General features: G+C 39.1%; 1 protein-coding gene across 3 annotated transcripts in view; it reads left to right on the top strand.

Moving 5' to 3' along the window:
- The window catches only part of FSTL5 (follistatin like 5), a 626,682-nt gene extending 608,521 nt beyond the window's left edge, over positions 1-18,161 (top strand). For all 3 annotated transcript variants that reach the window (XM_045019769.1, XM_045019768.1, XM_045019770.1), the window contains one exon: positions 15,699-18,161. In XM_045019769.1, coding sequence (XP_044875704.1) covers positions 15,699-16,401 — 703 coding nt within the window. In that variant the 3' untranslated portion in view covers positions 16,402-18,161. The remainder of the gene's footprint in view (positions 1-15,698) is intronic.
- The last annotated feature ends 316 nt before the right edge of the window (positions 18,162-18,477 follow it).

The following is an 18,477-nucleotide window of genomic DNA, read 5'->3' as shown; positions in this document are numbered from 1 at the left end:
TCTCTTTTCCTCAGTTTACCCAAGTTGGCACTATAATAATAGTACTTACCCAGAGCACTTAATGTGGATATTATGAAGCTTAATTCATTCGTGTTTGTAAAGTGCTTCTAGGCCCCCGAGCTAAAAAGTGCTCTAGAAAAGCAAAGTATTATTGCTTCAGATTTCTTCTTTTGATTAAAAACAACGAGGAGTCATTGTGGCACCACTGTGGCATGCATCTGATGAAGTGGATATTCACCCACGAAAGCTCATGCTCCAAAGCTGTTAGTCTATAAGGTGCCAAAGGATTCTTTGCTGCTTTTACAGATCCAGACTAACACGGCTACCCCTCTGATATGTGGCACCTTAGAGACTAACAAATTTTTTTGGGCATAAGATTTTGTGGGATAAAACCCATTTCATCAGATGCATGGGGTAAAAAATACAGTAAGCCGTATATATATGAAAAAATGGGAATTGCCTTACCAAGTGGGGGGTCAGTGCTAATGAGGCCAATTCAATTAATGTAGAAGTGGCCTATTCACCTTAATTGAATTGGCCTCATTAGCACTGACCCCCCCCCCACTTGGTAAGGCAACTCCCATCTTTTCATATATATACTGCTTACTGTATTTTTCACTAAATGCATCAGGTGAAGTGGATTTTAGCCCACGAAAGCTTATGCCCAAATAAATTTCTTAGTCCCTAAGGTACCACAAGGACACTTCGTTGTTTTTGCTGATACAGACTAACACGGCTACCACTCTGAAACCTTCTTTTGATTGTTTGTCACAAAATACAATTTGGCTAAATTTAGGAAGATTGAGATTTGTATTAGACAGTCAGATAGAATAAATGGAGAAAGAAACAATTAACTACTGCTTTTGTAACTCTGACAAATACTCTAAATACAGTGATGTGCCTGCAGGTTACAGCTTCCCACCTTCATTAATTATAAAGTAAATGGTTGAAAAAAAATAAGTTTTAGCTACTGAGTCTTGCAGACTTGAGTTGTTTGAGTTCCAGTACGTGCTGTGACAAATGTCATAGAGGCTGCCTGATACCATGCTTGATTTTATTGCATGGAGGAGACATGAGGGTTGAACTCATAAATATTAATCAGGGATTAATGAACAATGGGAGGACTCTACATATCAACTTGTATGAGAGGAAACTTTGCATTAAACATACCACTTCTTACCTATGAATCATTTGGGAAAACTGAAGGCTCTGTGATGTATCACTTGTTCTACTGGAGGCCTAGTCATAAAATAGTCATACAGCACATAAGCCACAGGCATAATTTCTTGGCATGATTATGCGTGGCTATATTTTTTAAAAACAAAAATATTTTAAAATTAAATGCTTTTGAAATTTGTAATGGCAATTGAATTCCTGCATCCACAGAGCAGGTGAAGCATAGGGGGTAGCAGTACAGACTTCCACACACAGATCAGAAAGAACCTTATATAAAGCTAAGTGGATAGTGAAATCTCTGACCATTCTGAAATCACTAACCAGTCTGCTGAGACTGTCAACATTGGGTTCTATTTAAAGCCAGTTTTGTGAAGTAGATTCTACTAGGAATCAGGACTGAAATAACAAACCATTCATTTCATATAGGACATTGAGAAGACATGAAATGGCAGAAATGCCATTTCATAGAATCATAGAACATTAGGGTTAGAAGAGACCTCAGGAGGTCATCTAGTCCAACCCCCTGCTCAAAGCAGGACCAACACCAATCTAATCAGTTTGCTATTAACTTAGGCCAAATTCTAACTGGCAGTGTCATAGACACAATATGGGCGAGGTATTATCTTTTACTGGAAAATTTCCATTACTGAGCGGGACAAGATTTAGAGCTGACACAGAGCTCTTCTTCAGGTCTGGGAAATGTACTCAAAATGTCACAGAAAAACACAAGGTGGAAAAGATTGTTTAGCATAAGTAGTTAACAAATATTTCAAGGGACCATTCACGTAAAGTGGCCCGTTAGTATCCTTCCAGTGATTGGAGGGGTAGGGGGAAGGGAGGTGAGGTTTTTTTTAGTGGGTTATAGATTATTGTAATATGCCATAAATCTACTGTCTCTATTTGCTCTATAATTTTTAGTGTCTAGCAAACAGGGGCGGCTCTAGGGATTTTGCCACCCCAAGCACGGCAGGCAGGCTGCCTCCGGCAGTTTGCCTGCGGAGGGTCTTCTGGTCCCGCGGCTTCGGTGGACCTCCCGGGACTTCCCGGGACCAGCGGATCCTCCGCAGGCACGCCTGCGGGAGGTCTGCCGAAGCCGCAGGACCAGCGGACCGTCCGCAGGCAAGCCGCGGAAGGAAGCCTGCCTGCCGCCCTCGCGGCGCCGGTAGAGCGCCCCCCACTTGGCATGCTGGGGCCTGGAGCTGCCCCTGCTAGCAAAGTTATGAATTTTAGCTCTAGGGCTCATCTTTTGAAAGGTTTGTGCAGGTGTCCTTTGAGGATGAGGACTGACAGTGATCCAGAGTGATACAGAGTTATCGCTTTGTGAGAAGCGCTACAGCTGATATGGTGTTTTTGTCTTTTATCATTTTCCTGTGTGAGTTTATTCAAGAATGCAGTAATTGTCTGGTTTCACTCACATAGTTGTTACTGTGGCATTTAGTGCACTCAATGAAGTACACTACATGATGTGATGGCATGTATAGGACCCAGGGATATTGAAAGGTATGTTGTGGTGGGTGTTGATTATTGTAGTGGTGTCAGGAACTCAGATACCACAGAATATGCTCTGAGGAGAAAGTCTGGAATAAACACCTTAACGCATTCATAACCACCTTCACCAAACAAGGACATTCCTCCAGAGTAGATTGCATCATGGAAATGGCCACCCACATACCCCAAGAGAACCTGCTTCAGTACAGAAATAAACCCACTCCAACTGCACACCCCAAATTGCCACCTACCACCCCACACTGAAACCATATAGGCCAGGGTATCATCAAAAAACTACTATGCATACTTGATGGGACTCCATCCTGAAAGAAATCTTTCCTAAACCCCCTCCTCTGTCCTTCAAACAACACCCCAGCCTTTCCAACTCATCATCAGAAGCAAGCTCCCCACAGCTAGGACAAACCACTCAAAGCGGCATCAGACTCTGCCAGAACAAGAGAAGCAAAACCTTCAGACATATCTCCACTGCTAAAACGATCAATATCGCCCATGGCACACCTTTCATGGCTTGTGTGCTCACGGCGCAGCACTGGGAGAGAGCTGTCCCAGCGTTCTAAAAAAACCACCTCCATGAGGGGTGTAACTACCAGCGCTGCACTGTTTTTTCACACCTGTGAGCGAGAAAGTTGCAGTGCTGTGAAGTGCAAGTGTAGACAAGCCCTCAAGCTTGTCTCTCTCACCAACAGAAGTTATTGGTCCAATAAAAGATATTACGTCATCCACCTTGTCTCTCTAATATTCAGGGGCTGACACAGCTACAACAACACTGCCACAAGTACTTCTGTTCTTTTTGTGATACAGACTAACACGGCTGCTACTCTGAAAACTGCATACAACTGGCAATCTTGAGAGAAAAGCTTCCATAACTATCCCAGTGCTAGGCCCCCAAGCCATTCACTGCTACTTGAGGAGCTTCCACATGTTTCTGGCTAATTAACATAAAAACACCTGTGAGCAACAGTACATTTTATTAGTATTTATTTATTTAGGTTTATATCCTTCAAAAGAATGGTCAGCCCAGGCCTGGGGCTCCTTTTGACAATCTTTAAAAATGTAAAATTATAAATACCAACCGCTTCCCCTCCTGCCCCCCCTCCCCCGCCAAGTTACTAGATCAGTGCCTTATAAGAAGACTTGGTTCTAGGCTGGAGGAGACATTTAGTTGGAAGAATGTACGTGCACAGCTGGTCATTCATTTTTTCATTTAGAAAAGGTTAATTAAAATGCCCTTGTGTGAAATCAGCAGAGTATGGAAATGATAAAAGCTATAGACCAAAAATGGTGTGAGGTTAATTTTAAAACTAAAATCTTCCTTTTTAAAATGGTCCAAATGTGGCATGAAAAGCCAAGATCTCTATGAATACAGGAGCTTCTGCATGCTATCTTATGTTTACTTTATAGGCTTAGATTCTGAAAGAAACCTAAGTGAGTAAGGTGCCCAGCTCCTTTGAAAATTCCAGCCACATGTGCTTTAATAGAGTGGGCTGGAATCAGCCACCCAGTGTCTATGCTGGTTCAGACCTTGGCTGTGGCCTTCGAGAGGGAAAAGTCTACTGGGTAAGGTTTGTAGCAGAAGGCAGCTGCAATCTTTCCTCCACTGAAGGACTTTGGGGGATCAACACAACCAACATAAGGAAAGATCTGGCCAGGAATAAATTGTCAGGCCAACTGAGATGTGCTGATTTAATGTATCTGCACAGCAGCTTGGTTGATGAGACTCTTCTGAGATTGAACCATAACTTAATTCTGCTTCCTCTCACCAGACTCTCCAAGTGAGAGCAGTGGCAATACATCCTACCTCCAGCGCATGGAGGTGTACATTATTTTTCCTTTTATTTTTTTACTGTAGCACCTGGAGGCCCCAATTGAGATCACCTTCTTGTCATGCTGTGTACATAGAAAGTAAGAGCGAGTCTTTGCCCCAGAGTATGAAATCTAAGAAAATGACAAAGGATGTCAGAAAGAAAGTAGTAGTATCACTGTTTTAGAGATGGAAATTGAGGCACAGAGAGCTTAAGTAACTTCTTCAAAGTCATACAAGCAGTCTGTGGCAGATCCAGAAACTGAAACTGGATATCGGAATCCCAGTCCAATGCCTTAACTAGTAGACCCTCCTTTCATGCACGCACACAGAGCCGTCCCCTGCACACACATACAACCATCCCCTACACACACCCATCCCCATCCCAATTTCAGAGACTCTCTCTAAAAAAACAGTTATAAGTAGAAAAGCAGCCTTTAAAAATGCTCTTTAAAATCTCTCTTCCTCCCTCTTTCCCTACATTGATTAAAAAAAAAAAACCTGGTGATTTTAAGGTTTTGCAACAAATCAGTTAAATTACAACTGTTTTGGCTGCTAGATAAGCTGGTTTGCCAGCAGCCTATTTGGTGTTACTTGACCCTTTGACTCCACAAGAAAATTGCATCAATTTAACAAAATTGGTTAAAAAACAGATTTAGTTAAATCAGTCCAACCCCCTTGTATAGACATTCTTAAATCAAAATAAAGAATGCCTAAATAAGGAGGTTGTATTGATTTAATTGAATCGGTTTCTAAACCAATTTCGTTAAATTGATGCAATTTTCTTGTGTAGACAAGGCCTTAGAGTAGGACTAACTGTGTGTTTCATAGTTTGTCAGAAAAAAACATTAAATCATCTATGCAGTGTTATCATAGTTGTGATGGTCCCAGGGTATTAGAGAAACAAGGTGGGTGAGGTAATATCTCTTATTGGATCAACTTCTGTTGATGAGAGAGAAGATTTCCAGCTTACACAGAGGTCTTCTTCCGGTCTGGGAAAAGTACTCACAATTTCACAGCTAAATACAAGGTGGAAGAGATTGGTTAGCATAAGTATTTTAAGGGACCATTCAAGATGAAGTGTCCCATTAATACATTTCCAGTCATAAGAGGAAAAAAAGGAGTGGGGGGGAGCTAAAGAAGCTGGGGGGGAAGGAGTGGGTTATAGATTATTGTAATAAACCATAAATCCAGTGCCTCTATTCAGTTCATGATCATTACTATCTAGCAAAGTTATATATTTAAGCTGTCAGGCTAGATCATCTAGTCTGCCCTTCTTGTATATCAGAGACCATTAAATTTCACCCACTTAGTCTAGTCTAAAGCCTAACATCTTGTGTTTGACTAAAGCATAACTTGTGTTTGGCTGAAGATCTTACAGAAAGGCATCTAGTCTTGGTTTGAGGATAACAAGATATGGAGAATCCAGCTCTTCTGTGGGTAGTTTGTTCCAGTGATTAGTCACCCTCACTTTTTAAAATGTATGCCTTTAATTTCTTATTTGAATTTGTCTGGCTTCAGTTTCCAGCCATTGGTTTGTTTGTTATATCTTTTCTCAATAAATTAAAGAGCCCTTTAGTACCCAGTATTTTTTCCATCTGAAAGTACTTACACGCTTTAATCAAGTCACTTCTCAAGCTTTTCAATAAGTTAAACAAATTAAGCTCTAAGTCTCATCCTGTATGGCATTTTGTTCAGCCCTCAAGTCACTATTCTTATCCTTTTCTGTACCCTCTCTAATTTTTTAAAATATTTTTTAAAATGTGGCCACTAGAATTGTACACAGTACTCCAGTATCAGTCTCACCAATGCTATACACAGAAGCAAAATCACCTCCCCACGCCTACTCACTATTCCTCTGCTATACATCCAAGGATCACATTAGCTCTTTTTCACGTATCATTACACTAAAAGCTAATGTTGCTTATTATGGGTTTGTCTTCACTATGGGGATAAGTCGACCTAAGTTACACCACTCCAGATTCGTGAATAACAGAGTTGGAATCAATGGACCTTAGGTCGACTTTCAGAGTCACTGCTTTCCAGGAGACAGTTGCCTGTTCTGTAGGTGTGGCCTGTATTCCTTATTCCTAGATGTATACTTTTTCATTTGACAGTATAAAAAAGCATTTTGTATGAACGGACCAAGCTTGTCAAGTGGTCTGTACCATTCTGTATGACTGCCCTGTCATTATTAGATACTAGTAGATGCTGATTAATATCCTTCTTAGTTACAAATGAACTAGAAAGTACTTCATCATTTTCTTTCCAGATACAGAACAGAAGTATTTATTGAACACTTCTGCCTTTTTTGCATCATTAATAATATTTTTACCATCTCCTCTAGTAATGGGCCTATATCATCGCCAGGATTGTTTGTGTTACTAATGTACTTAAAAAACCCTTCCCCTTATTTTCTTTAGCCGTGATTTTTTCCCTGATGTCTCTTATTAATTTTCTACACTTGATCACATCTAATTTATATTGCTTGTTGTATGTTTCCTTTTTTTTTCTCATTTATCTGTTTCTATTTTATTTCTAATTTCTGCCTTCACTGTACCACTGAACAAAGATGAGTATTTAGCCAACTTTATCTTTTCTCTTAATTTTTTGGAATCTTGGCTTTTTGGCCATCTAATTCTTCTTAAAGAATTCCCAATTTTCACTCATATTTTTCTGTCTAACTTTTTCCTCACAAACAATTTTGCTCATAATTTGCCTCAGCTTTGGAAAATTAATCCTTTTGAAGCACCAAGTATTACTGGTTTTGACTGTCCTCTTGTTTGCCCATATTGAATAGCATCAGGTTAAAATCAGGTCTCTAGACAATCACCAATTTTCAGTTCAGTGCTTAATGACCATCATAATGAGGTCCAAAATAGTTACCTTGTGGTGGATGCAATATTTTTTGTGTTAGAAAATTATCCTCTGTAACCTTTAGCAACTTTGTTGGTGTTTTTACTACTGGCTGCATGATAGCTTTAGCATGTCTCCCCCCAAATTGACATAACATTTTTTTCTTTCCACGTTACAGGCAGGTGCTTAAGGAGTTACTCATCCTGTTCTTGTTGTTATTTTTATAGTCTGTAACAGACCTCCACAAGTACCTGCTCCTAGGCGTTGATAGTGAGCACATTGATTGATATATACATTCAAGATCCTGTGGTTCTGCATTATCAATAGCTGCAAAATAGGCAATGGTGTCTTTAATAGTGTCACCACATCTTTGACCAATTCTCTCTATCCTAAACAGATTATAACCAGTAATTTTAACATTCCAAATCATGTGAATTGTCCCACCAAGTTTCAGTAATGCTAATTATATCTTTACATTGCTTAAATTTGTTAACAATATGCTGAGTTGATTTTGTACCAAATTTTCCTCCATACCTTTCTCCCATTGCATTGTTAGTTTAATGCACTCCTGTCACTCCAATGGAGAAGATTAGCTTCCGCTACTTTTGAGATGTCAGCTGTTCTGTTTATACAGGCCACTTTCCCAATGAAATATGGCCCAGTGTTCCACAAAACCAAAACCTTCAGCTTCACACTCTTCACGCAGCCAAGAATATCATTTGGACTTTCCCCTTCTTCAGCTCCCTTCTATGATACCTGATATCACAGGGATAGCCGTGCTAGTCTGGATCTGTAAAAAGCAACAAAGAGTCCTGTGGCACCTTATAGACTAACAGACGTTGAGCTGCATGAAACATTCTTCAACTGACTGCATTGCACAATCTAGCATCTAGTTAAAGAATTCAACCTTGAATTGTTGTTTGGGGTCTCTTATGGGATTATCCCGTGCCTCGTAATCAAAATGTCGTCTTCTTCGGTGAATCTTGTATTCTTGAATGGGTGGGAAAATAGCTTCAGTGTGAAGTTTCTTGGCCAACTTCTGTGCACTCTTCAGACATTTTGAAATCCCTCATCTGACTGGTAAGACTGTAGGCATGACTTTGCTTTGTCCAGTTGTTCCATTGCTCCAGATATATCAAGGTCAACACCTTGGAGTCTTTCACTTACAACATTTATTTCAAAGAGTATGTCATGCCACAACACTAAGCCACACAGACATTTGAAGTTATGTCTGTTTCTAGTGATTCCATTTCCATCTGCCACTGTTTTCCCACAAGCAGTTCCTGTCATAGCATTATCCTCCATAATGGGAACTATGGCATCATCTATCTTCCCAATTTGGTGTTTGATAGACTTTATCGCCTCCACTCAACGTTCCCATTGTGTGGCACTCAGTGGTTTCAGTGTCAGAGAGGATGTTCCCAGACATTGCTTCAAAGTTTGCCATTGATGAGTTGATGCAGAGAAAAATACATAGATGCTTTGAATTACATTAAATAATTCAGCAGCCTCACTAGAAGCTTATGCTGCATCACTGACCACCAAATTCAATGAACGAAAACTGCATGGGATAAAAAAAGCTTGAGGGTTTAACTCTCGGATCCGTGTCTGCACTCCTCTGTTCTTTCCTCTCATGTTGGCACCATTATCATAGCCCTGACCTCTCATGTCAGCTATTGCAATTCCTGTATCTTCCAGCTTTTTAAGAAGTACATTTGTCATGCCAGCTCCTGTAGTATCATCAATGTCAATAAAATCTGGAAAATGCTCTCTGACAGTCACCATTGCATGGACATTTTCACTAGGTTCTGTTGTTGTTACAAAACATGCCATTAAAGTCATTTGTTCCATATGGCTGATGTCAGGTGTGCAGTCCAGAATAACAGTAATATCTTGCTGCCACAATCTTCTGTTTGACTTTTGTTGCCAGTAATGGTATGATCTCATATTGAATTGTTTTTCCAAGGTAGTGGTGTGTGTACATTTCTTGGGTGGTGACTCTTCTTAGATGCTCCTGGAGTACAGTGTAACCCTTCTGCCAGGCTGAATTGATAGCAGCAAGGGCCGGGTTCAATACATAGGGGTCCCTTCCCTACAACATAATGCAAACCAGCTCGAGCCCCCACCCAGTGACCTGGGAAAATCTTACACACACCCCTGGGTGCCTCAAAGAGGCAATATTTCCCCTCTCGCAAGCACAGAGTCTTGGTGTATCAGAAAATGTTTAATAACATGAGATAAACAACATAGCATTAAATTGGAGAAACACCTCAACTAGGCCGTATCCTTTTCCCTGGGCTCTTGAGTCCAGCAACCCCAAAATCACCCACAGTCCCAAAAGTCCCACAACTCAAAAGTCTCTGTCCTGGGTCAGTGCAGCCCCAGAGTTCAAGAGTCTATCTGCAGGGGGTTTCCCCCTGCCAGCCTGGGTAGAAAGGGGCACCTTACGTGGTCCGGGGCCGACTGCCCTGCCTCTCCATGTGATTCTGCTTCCGCCTTTCCCATGAACTGCTCAGCTCCGCTCCGCCAGCTGCTCTGCTCCACCAGCCGTCCCCGTGATCCACTCCAGCCGTCCCTGCAAACTGCTCGGCTCTGCTCACTCCATGGGCCGCTCCAACCGTCCCACAAACTGCTCCGCTCTGCCAGCTGCTCTGCTCAACCAGCCATCCCGTGATCTGCTCCAGCCGTCCCCGCAAACAGCTCAGCTCCGCTCGCTCCGTGGGCTGCTCCAACCGTCCCACAAACTGCTCTGCTCCGCCAGCTGCTCTACTCCGCAATATAGCTTCAGGCTCCCCCACTAGTTAGCACAGCTCTTTAGTGATTTCAGCTTTTAGTGAGTTCAGCTCAGTAACCTGTAACTTAGATTCTTAAGGGAATCAAAAATCAGCTCTGATATTCAACAGTGGAGAGAGGAGGGGGTGCAATTGGTGCTTCTGGCTCACACAAGGAGCCCACTCCCTTGTCTAGCGAGTGTCACTCGATGGTGAGACTCCCTTGTCACAAAGCAGTTTCACAGTTCCTCATCCACACAATCAGGGTGACAACACTCCACTCCTCCCACCCCAACAACAAAGAAACTGGGGATCCCACAGCTGCCAAAGCAACCATCCCAGGCTGCCATGGGCTATGCCAGGCGGGGTGGGTGTGCCTATGCAAAACACGATCAGCCCCTGAAATTCTTTTCCATACTCGCCATAATTCACCACCAGATGTCAGGGTAGAGCTCATCCTGACTCTGCTTACAACAGCATCAAACTCAGCCATCAGCTCCACAGTTTTAAGGAAGTTTCCATTGTTTGGCACATACAGCTGATCTGAAGTTCCACGCAGTGGCATGATTTTGGGTAGCAAGCATTCTCACAATGGCAATGAGCCTTTTCAGAACATTTTGCCAGTAAAGAGACTCTGATGCAATTTTCTCTTGATGCTCATCATCTATGGTGGCCTTTAACCTTAGTCTCATCTCAAGCTGTTTCCATCTATGGAATGCTCTCTGGTGATTTGCTGCCTTCTCATGGCATGCCAGATTTCTAGCCAGATTTTTCCAGTCTTTTGTTCCTGAGGAACCCAGTGTGGCTGGAACATTACACTGGAAAAGTTTGCAACAAAATCAACATGCAGCATTCTGGGTTTTTGAGTACATAAGCCATGGCATCTCCACTTTGTTACCATTGGGGATTTCACACCAGTAATGTGTTGGATGGAAACTTCTATTTTCACTGTCTTTGGGGAACATTAAGTTTTTCACTTGCTGTGGCCCAGGCAGTACAAGGAAGTCCCCTAGCCTACTGCTCAAGAGGATCCACAGTCCTTGATCATCTAGACTTAAGGAACTAAACTCAGCAGCAGCTCTTTCTTGCACCTCCACCACACTCTTCTCTGATCTACACTTTTCTTCAGGAATGTGCATGGTTACATCCATTTGAGATGGAGATATGGAAGCTGAAGTAGCTGCCAGGTCACCTGTAATCTGACAACTGGAAGATCAGGCATCTCCTCACCACTCTCATCCTCACTGAGGCCAGAAGGCTCACTGTGAACATTTGTGACTATGTATCTCAGGAGAGCGCCTTCCTGCTTAGATAGAAAAGCTTCCTTTGCTTTCTTTCTTTTTCTGAATGCTGCCCAGAGGGGCATTTTCTTCTTTCACTCATGACGGCTGTTCTGTGCCAGCTATAGTGGCTCTCAACACTCAGTTGAAGGGGTAAAAATAAGCAGGCTGGTAGCAGGGCCTGAGTGAGGGAAGATATTAGTGTATTAAGGGACTAACTGGCTCCTACTACTTCAGTTGACTGCCTGTTCTCCTCAAGTGGGTTCAGGGAAACAGGAAGCTCCCTGAGAAACTGGTGTTAATCAGTCCAGACTCCTGGGGATGCTAGAGAGGTACATAAGAAGCTCCTCCTTTCTCTCTCTGTTCAGCTCATTCCCTTTTACCTTTTCTCTTGCCTGCCTGTTATGTCTCTTGTGCCCTCCTTCCTCCAGCACAGCACTCCACCATTTCTGTGCCTCTAGAGCAGAGAGAAAATATATACACTAGCAACAGACACAATTTTCTATACTCTGGGTCCTAGTGGAGCCCTCCCACAGTCTAGCACCTGAGGCGGCCGCATCAGTTTGCCTCATGGTAAGGCCAGCCCTGCCTAATCAGTTACTTATTATAGGTATTCTTTTCTTTAACTTCATTTTTCCCCAGTAACTTGATGGAAACTTGCCAACTTGCTGCTTTGGATAGTCATTATGTTCTAAGGAACAAGGTTAGATTCATTTTAATGGTTATAAATATTGTTTTCTTCAAATGTGATGGAGATACTCTATTTCTTACAAAAATCTTTTACTTATCTCTATCTGTAACATACTAACCATTTTATGATAATAGCCATTGATGGACCTGTCTTCCATGAACTTATCTAATTCTTTCTTGAACCCAATTATACTTTTGGTCTTCACAACATTCCCTGGCAGTGTTTCACAGGTTGACTGTGGGTTTGAAGAAGTACTTCCTTTTGGTTGTTTTAAACCTGTTGCCTTTTAATTTCATCGAGTGATCCCTAGTTCTGTGTTATGTAAATAACACTGCCTTATTCATTATCTCAACACCATTTGTGATTATATAAGCCTCTATCATATCTCTCCTTAGTCATCTCTTTTCTAAGCTGAACAGTCCCCGTCTTTTTAATCTCTTCTCATATGGAAGCTTTTCTATACCTAAAATCATTTTTGTTGCCCTTCTCTGTACCTTTTCCAATTCTGATATATCTCTTTTGAGATGGGGCAACCAGAGGAGGGCTCATTCTTCCAGCATATTTATTTATTTAAATGTTTGTTTTAATTGTAGCCTTTTATAACTTTAGAGTGGAAATTTCATAGGTCACTAATAACAGATTATTTTCTTCAGTCACTACGTAAGAATTTGTATTAAGTATGAGATTGGTGGATGCACACACAGACATTGAGTTTTAGGTATTGGAGATAAATATAATTGAAATAATAGAAAATTATAATAAAGCAAAGTAAAGATAACAAAATGTCCTCCTCTATTGCTCAATCTTATGGAGACCATTAGAAAGGAAGATGGAAAGAACAATAAGTGGAGCACATTGTAAGTGGAAGTGAGGATTTGGCCTGCTGCCTGCTCTTGTTATTTTGTTGAACCCACTTGTGAATATAAATATATTAGCTTTTATACTCTGAACACCCACATATGTCCAGGATGATAACTTGTTAAATTTTAGCCCCTTGCCTGTGTATGGTATCCTGAATGACCATAATTAATGTTTCAGCTCTTAACATAAGCTATTTGCATCAGTACATTTCCTAATAGTTTTAATACATCAATGTGATTAGCTCCTGTTACAAAGTCCCAAAAATTCCATTATTTCAAAAGTTGTACTGGTACTTTTGCAGTTTACATGTTTATCACAAGGCACATATTGCTAAATATAATCTATGCTAACTCCTATGCTATTTCTGCTAGCAAATCTATAACTACTAATAGATATCGCTAAGCCTCAGCTTTACTGCCAAACTTACCTTAACATTAATAATGTTAACATTTATACTATATGTTTTCTGCTTTCACTTTAGCTCTATTAGCTTGACTGATAAAAGTAATTCAATGTATGAATTAAATTTGCCTCAGAACCTCTTCAGGATCATGGCCACAGGTCAACAAATAAATTGTAGTAGGTTTAGGCCTTAACATATGTTGTTATAATTTTAAATTTAATTTTAAACAGGTTTATTTTTAAAAGAAAAATGTATTTAATTTATAAAAGATCTGATTTATATGAAATAATCTGATTTATTTATTTTTTAAACCGTCAATTGTATTCACTCATCTCAAAAGTCAAGAAATGCCAAAGGTTAAGATTTTCTCCCACAATGTTAACTCAGCTGTGTTACAAATACATAGTGGTTTCTAATCCTGTTTTCCTTGTTAAATGTAATTTTTGTTTTTATTAATGCACACCATATAGTAGAAAGGCTGTGTTGTTAAGCTGAGCTAATGTTGTGGGACAAATCATTTTTTATTTGTATTTACTGACTTTTGAATGCTTGATTTAGCAATCTTAATGTTACAGTTTTTTTGAGAGAGGAGGGAGGAATTTTGGTATTAAAGATGAAGCCAAGGGGGAGTTTTGCTTCAGAATTGAAGATGTTATCTTGCCCAGTTATTGCTTGTCCATATAAAAATCTAGTTGAATGGTTTGCATGGGAAAAGATTGAGTAATAGGTAAGTATAAACCATTGTTAAGTGTGTGTTATTCCAGTTGATTCATGGAGAGTATGAGTCCGCTGTAGCTACCCATTAATGTTCCTTTACGGTTAGCACTGGAGGTGCAGGGATTAATCCCCAAAGATCACTCTCAGTGGAGGCCATTACGTAAAGGACATCAGGATTTAGTTATTTACTCTCTAGTCACCTTTATTAAATTATGCTACCTCTCTGCATTTGTATGCAGTATGTTGATATGTGGGCCATATAGTTTTAAGATTTCATATTGTTGCTTGATAAGTGACCTCATGTTACAAATGGTAATTCGGTATGTGATAGTGCCCAATATTGTTTTAAATGTCTGACAAATGTGTGCATTTGCCATTTCACGATGTGTGTAGCATTAGCTAAATTGCATTGCTCTTACTGCAGAAGTGTGAATACTGTATTTTGCACCTTCAGCAACACAATATCATGCATCTGGAGTCTCAGCAGGCTTCATGAGAAGAGTATGGAAGGGTATTTTAGTCAAGGTCAAAGCTAAAAGAAAAGGCATCCAAAATCAGACTTTCCAAAACACAATATGAGCCTAATCTTGTTCAGTCAATCCATTCCAATTTCCTGTCCCAGCATCACTGTCATTCTTATTTGTTGTTAATCCTATTAACCCATTGGCTCAGATTGTCAGGCTTTCCAGATATATTAGCACGCAGCAGCAAGAAAACCTAGCTCTCAGGAGCCAGGGGTCAGTTACAGTTTGAGATGTGTATTGAGATGAAGTACCTGTTAAGAAAAAATGCTACTGATGCTCTTGTCTTGAAGGGAAGAGTACTGTGCACTTCCTAAGCTTTAAAAAATGTTTAAGGTTTTTGTGTGAGTGCAATGCAATAATTATTGGGACCAGAAATGTTCCTTTGTGGGACAATATGCAGATAGAGAACTAATATGGAGTTTATATTAAAAATTTTATCAATATAAAACTTAGAGATTTAAAGGTTTAATTGTACAACTCATTTTCAATGGAAATTCTGTGATTTACAAAGGGATGTTTAAAAATTTTACAAAGGAGGTCCGTGTGGTTGAAAGACATAAACCTAAATCCTTATTTGATATTTATTTCAGGTGAATTAAATTAGAAAGATTTGGATTATTATCTGAGTAGCAATTCAGATTGATTAATCTGATGTTCTCAACAAAATATGAGAACGAAATGAGTGAATTAAAATATGCGGGATGTACTGCATCTTGATATTCAAGCCTTTTATCCCTTCTGGTTTTGGTAAAAGTTACTTGATTGTATAACTGAATATACAAAATGTCAATAGATTTAGACACATCTGGAATAATGTTTACCTCTTGCCCTTTGTAAAAAAACAAAAAAAAACAAATTATGCTCTTCCAATTAACTAGATCTATGGTTTTAAAATATTTTGGTTTACAAATTCTGAATTATAATTGCAAAGAAGCCAAGAAAACATAGATGTTTTTAAGCAGCTTACTGTTTGAAACATTTGAAATTGAGATATGCAAGAACATATTGTTATACATCTTAACTCCTCTACTTTTCTTGCATTTATTGCTCGTTTGTACATAATTAGACTATGGGCTTTCTTTTTTTGATGTTGTGCTTTTTCCTCTTAGGTTTGGATTTATTCTTCACAAAGATGAGCCTGTGCTCCAGAAAATGGATCTTGAAACTATGTCATACATCAAGACAATTAGTTTAAAGGAGTATAATTGTATTCCTCAGTCTCTGGCTTATACACACCTTGGAGGATATTATTTTATCTGCTGCAAGCCTGATACAACTGGGGCTATACCACCACAGCTTATTGTGGACAGTGTCACTGATTCTGTGATTGGATACAATGGTGATGTGACAGGCACTCCATATATCTCTCCAGATGGGCACTACCTTGTCAGCATTGATGATGTGAAAGGTCTCATGAATGTCCAGTCCATTACAATCAGAGGAGAAGTACAGGATGCGTTTGATATTCACACTAACTTGCACATATCTGATGTTGCTTTTCAGCCATCATTTACTGAAGCCCATCAGTACAACATCTATGCTAGTTCCAGCACACAAACTGATGTGCTCTTTGTTGAGCTCTCCTCTGGCAAAGTTAAAATGGTAAAGAGCCTTAAAGAGCCTGTCAAGACAGAAGAATGGCCATGGAACAGTAAGAACCGGCTAATCAAGGACAGTGGTCTCTTTGGCCAGTACCTTATGACACCTTCCCAGGAATCCCTGTTTATCCTTGATGGAAGACTCAATAAGTTAAATTGTGAAATTACTGAAGTTGAGAGAGGCAACACAGTAATTTGGGTTGGAGAAGCATAAGGAATCATATTAGATAATTACTGAATGAATAGTTCTACAGTACATTGCACTTAACTCCATTCTTTAAATTTAGATTGTTTTCCTTTGAAATTTAGACCCTTCTGTATCTGTCATTTGTTTGGTTCAGATACAATTTGATATTAACTTTGACATAAAAAATTATTAAAACTGTGATTACTCATCAAAGGGACTTATTACTAATGACCATCTGAGGATACATTGGTTGATTAAAATCAATACTGAAATTTATGATACACCTTAATAATGAGAGCAATTATAAAGCTTAATTATGAAATGATGATACAATATTTTAAAGTAGTAAAAAAAACAAACCTACACTTCAGGGAGTTTCAAATGACTTAATATGATCCATTGCATTTGTAAGTGGCATACTGAAATATATTTAAATTCCAGTTTGGTTTTCTTCCAACAAAAATAAGAAGTGTTGTGCAACCTTAGACTTCTTAAACTGAAATGTTCTGTCCTGTCCACTGTTCAATCTTTTTGTGCCTTGAAGGGAATGTCTCACAAGGAAAAGGAAGAGTAGAAATTATTTAATTTATTCCCAGCGTGGCTACAGGATTTTGTGTCATTAAAAAGAAGCATTTAGTATCTCAAGTTTTTAGTCTCCATCAGGTTGTGGAGCACGTTACTCTGTTTTTTGATCACTGCAGTTTGAGAAATTTATTTTTATTGTGAGTTTTAGTTGAGATAATTCCAACTGATAGCAGAAGTTTTACCTTTTTTGTAACAGATATAAGTGTCAAGTTACTTTGCTATCACAGGGTTGTATCAACAGGGAGTTTCAGGTCTACTAAAGAGAAACATGATGTGTATCTGCTTAGAATAAATCACACTTTGTCAAACTGATATGAAGCTTCACTTGTCCTGGCAAGAAAACTTATTTTTTAAAATAATTTTATGAAACATGCATTTTGAAGAACTTAACATAAAACTCAGAACTGGATTTAAGACTACAACCAGTGGATAGAGTTTTTGCTTGTGCATTATGTCATGTACAAGTATTTCATAACCTTTTCCATTTCCTCAGTAGATTTTCCACACCAAATCTCTAATTGGATTATTGCAAATAAAATAAAATAAAAAATCCCTTGTATTTTTTTTAGTTTAACTAACTGTTACTCTAAATTTGAACATAGCTTGCACATCTAAATGAGAATGATAAGGTTCTTAAATTTAGAACAATGTAAGCACATAGAATCAGAAAAATCTGACTAATTGAAGCCAGCAGTAAAACATCTATCCGGACTTACAGTAATGACATAAATATTTTGGGGTAATTTTTATTTTTTATTTTCTTAAGGAATGCTTATGAGCTTTTAAAATGTCCTCTGTTTACTAAAGCAATTAGGAAAAAAAAATTTCTAAGTAAAATTTTACTCCAGTTTAGATTGTGTAAAATCACTTAGAAACCTGAAATTTTCTAGCATTGTAATTGTGTGTGTATTTAGCATCCTGTGCTGTGTGATACAGTAGATCTCTCTTTAGCTTGAGGAAACTTCCTGGCAGGTAGATTTAATTAAAATAAAAATCTGCTTACATTTCTAGCTACTAAATCTGTTTTCCTTTTTAACAATTTTTCCCATTGTGAATGAGAACCATGTAAACTGTTACTCAGTTATTTACAGTAGTCTGTCACTTATGCATTTTTCTTCTGTAACTGACACCATGTGGATGTTCTGTATGTAGAAAATGCTTGACAAAAGGAGAATAAACCCCTTAAATTTTAAACATTCTTGACTTCAGTGAATGTTGCAATACAGCCATAATTATATTTTATTGTAGTAACCTGAGAAACATATAACACTACTTTTTTATTTGAAGACCAAGGGAGAAAAGGCTCATCTGCCTTTCATCACCTACTGCATATCATGAATGATATATGCAGCATATGTTTTTTGTTTGGAGAAACTTTACATTTGCTTTTACACAGAAAGACTCTCAACTTCTATTTATTTTAAAAGCACAGTGTGATTAAGGATACTTTTGAGAAGCTGTTCCACATTGTGTGTTAGCCCCACTGTCTTAAGTATCAATAAAATAGTCAATTACCAG

Source organism: Mauremys mutica, chromosome 5 (genome assembly GCF_020497125.1).
Source record: "Mauremys mutica isolate MM-2020 ecotype Southern chromosome 5, ASM2049712v1, whole genome shotgun sequence".
Lineage (NCBI taxonomy): Eukaryota > Metazoa > Chordata > Testudines > Geoemydidae > Mauremys > Mauremys mutica.
The sequence above is the reverse complement of the archived record's forward strand: the minus strand, read 5'-3'. Positions and strand labels throughout refer to the sequence as shown.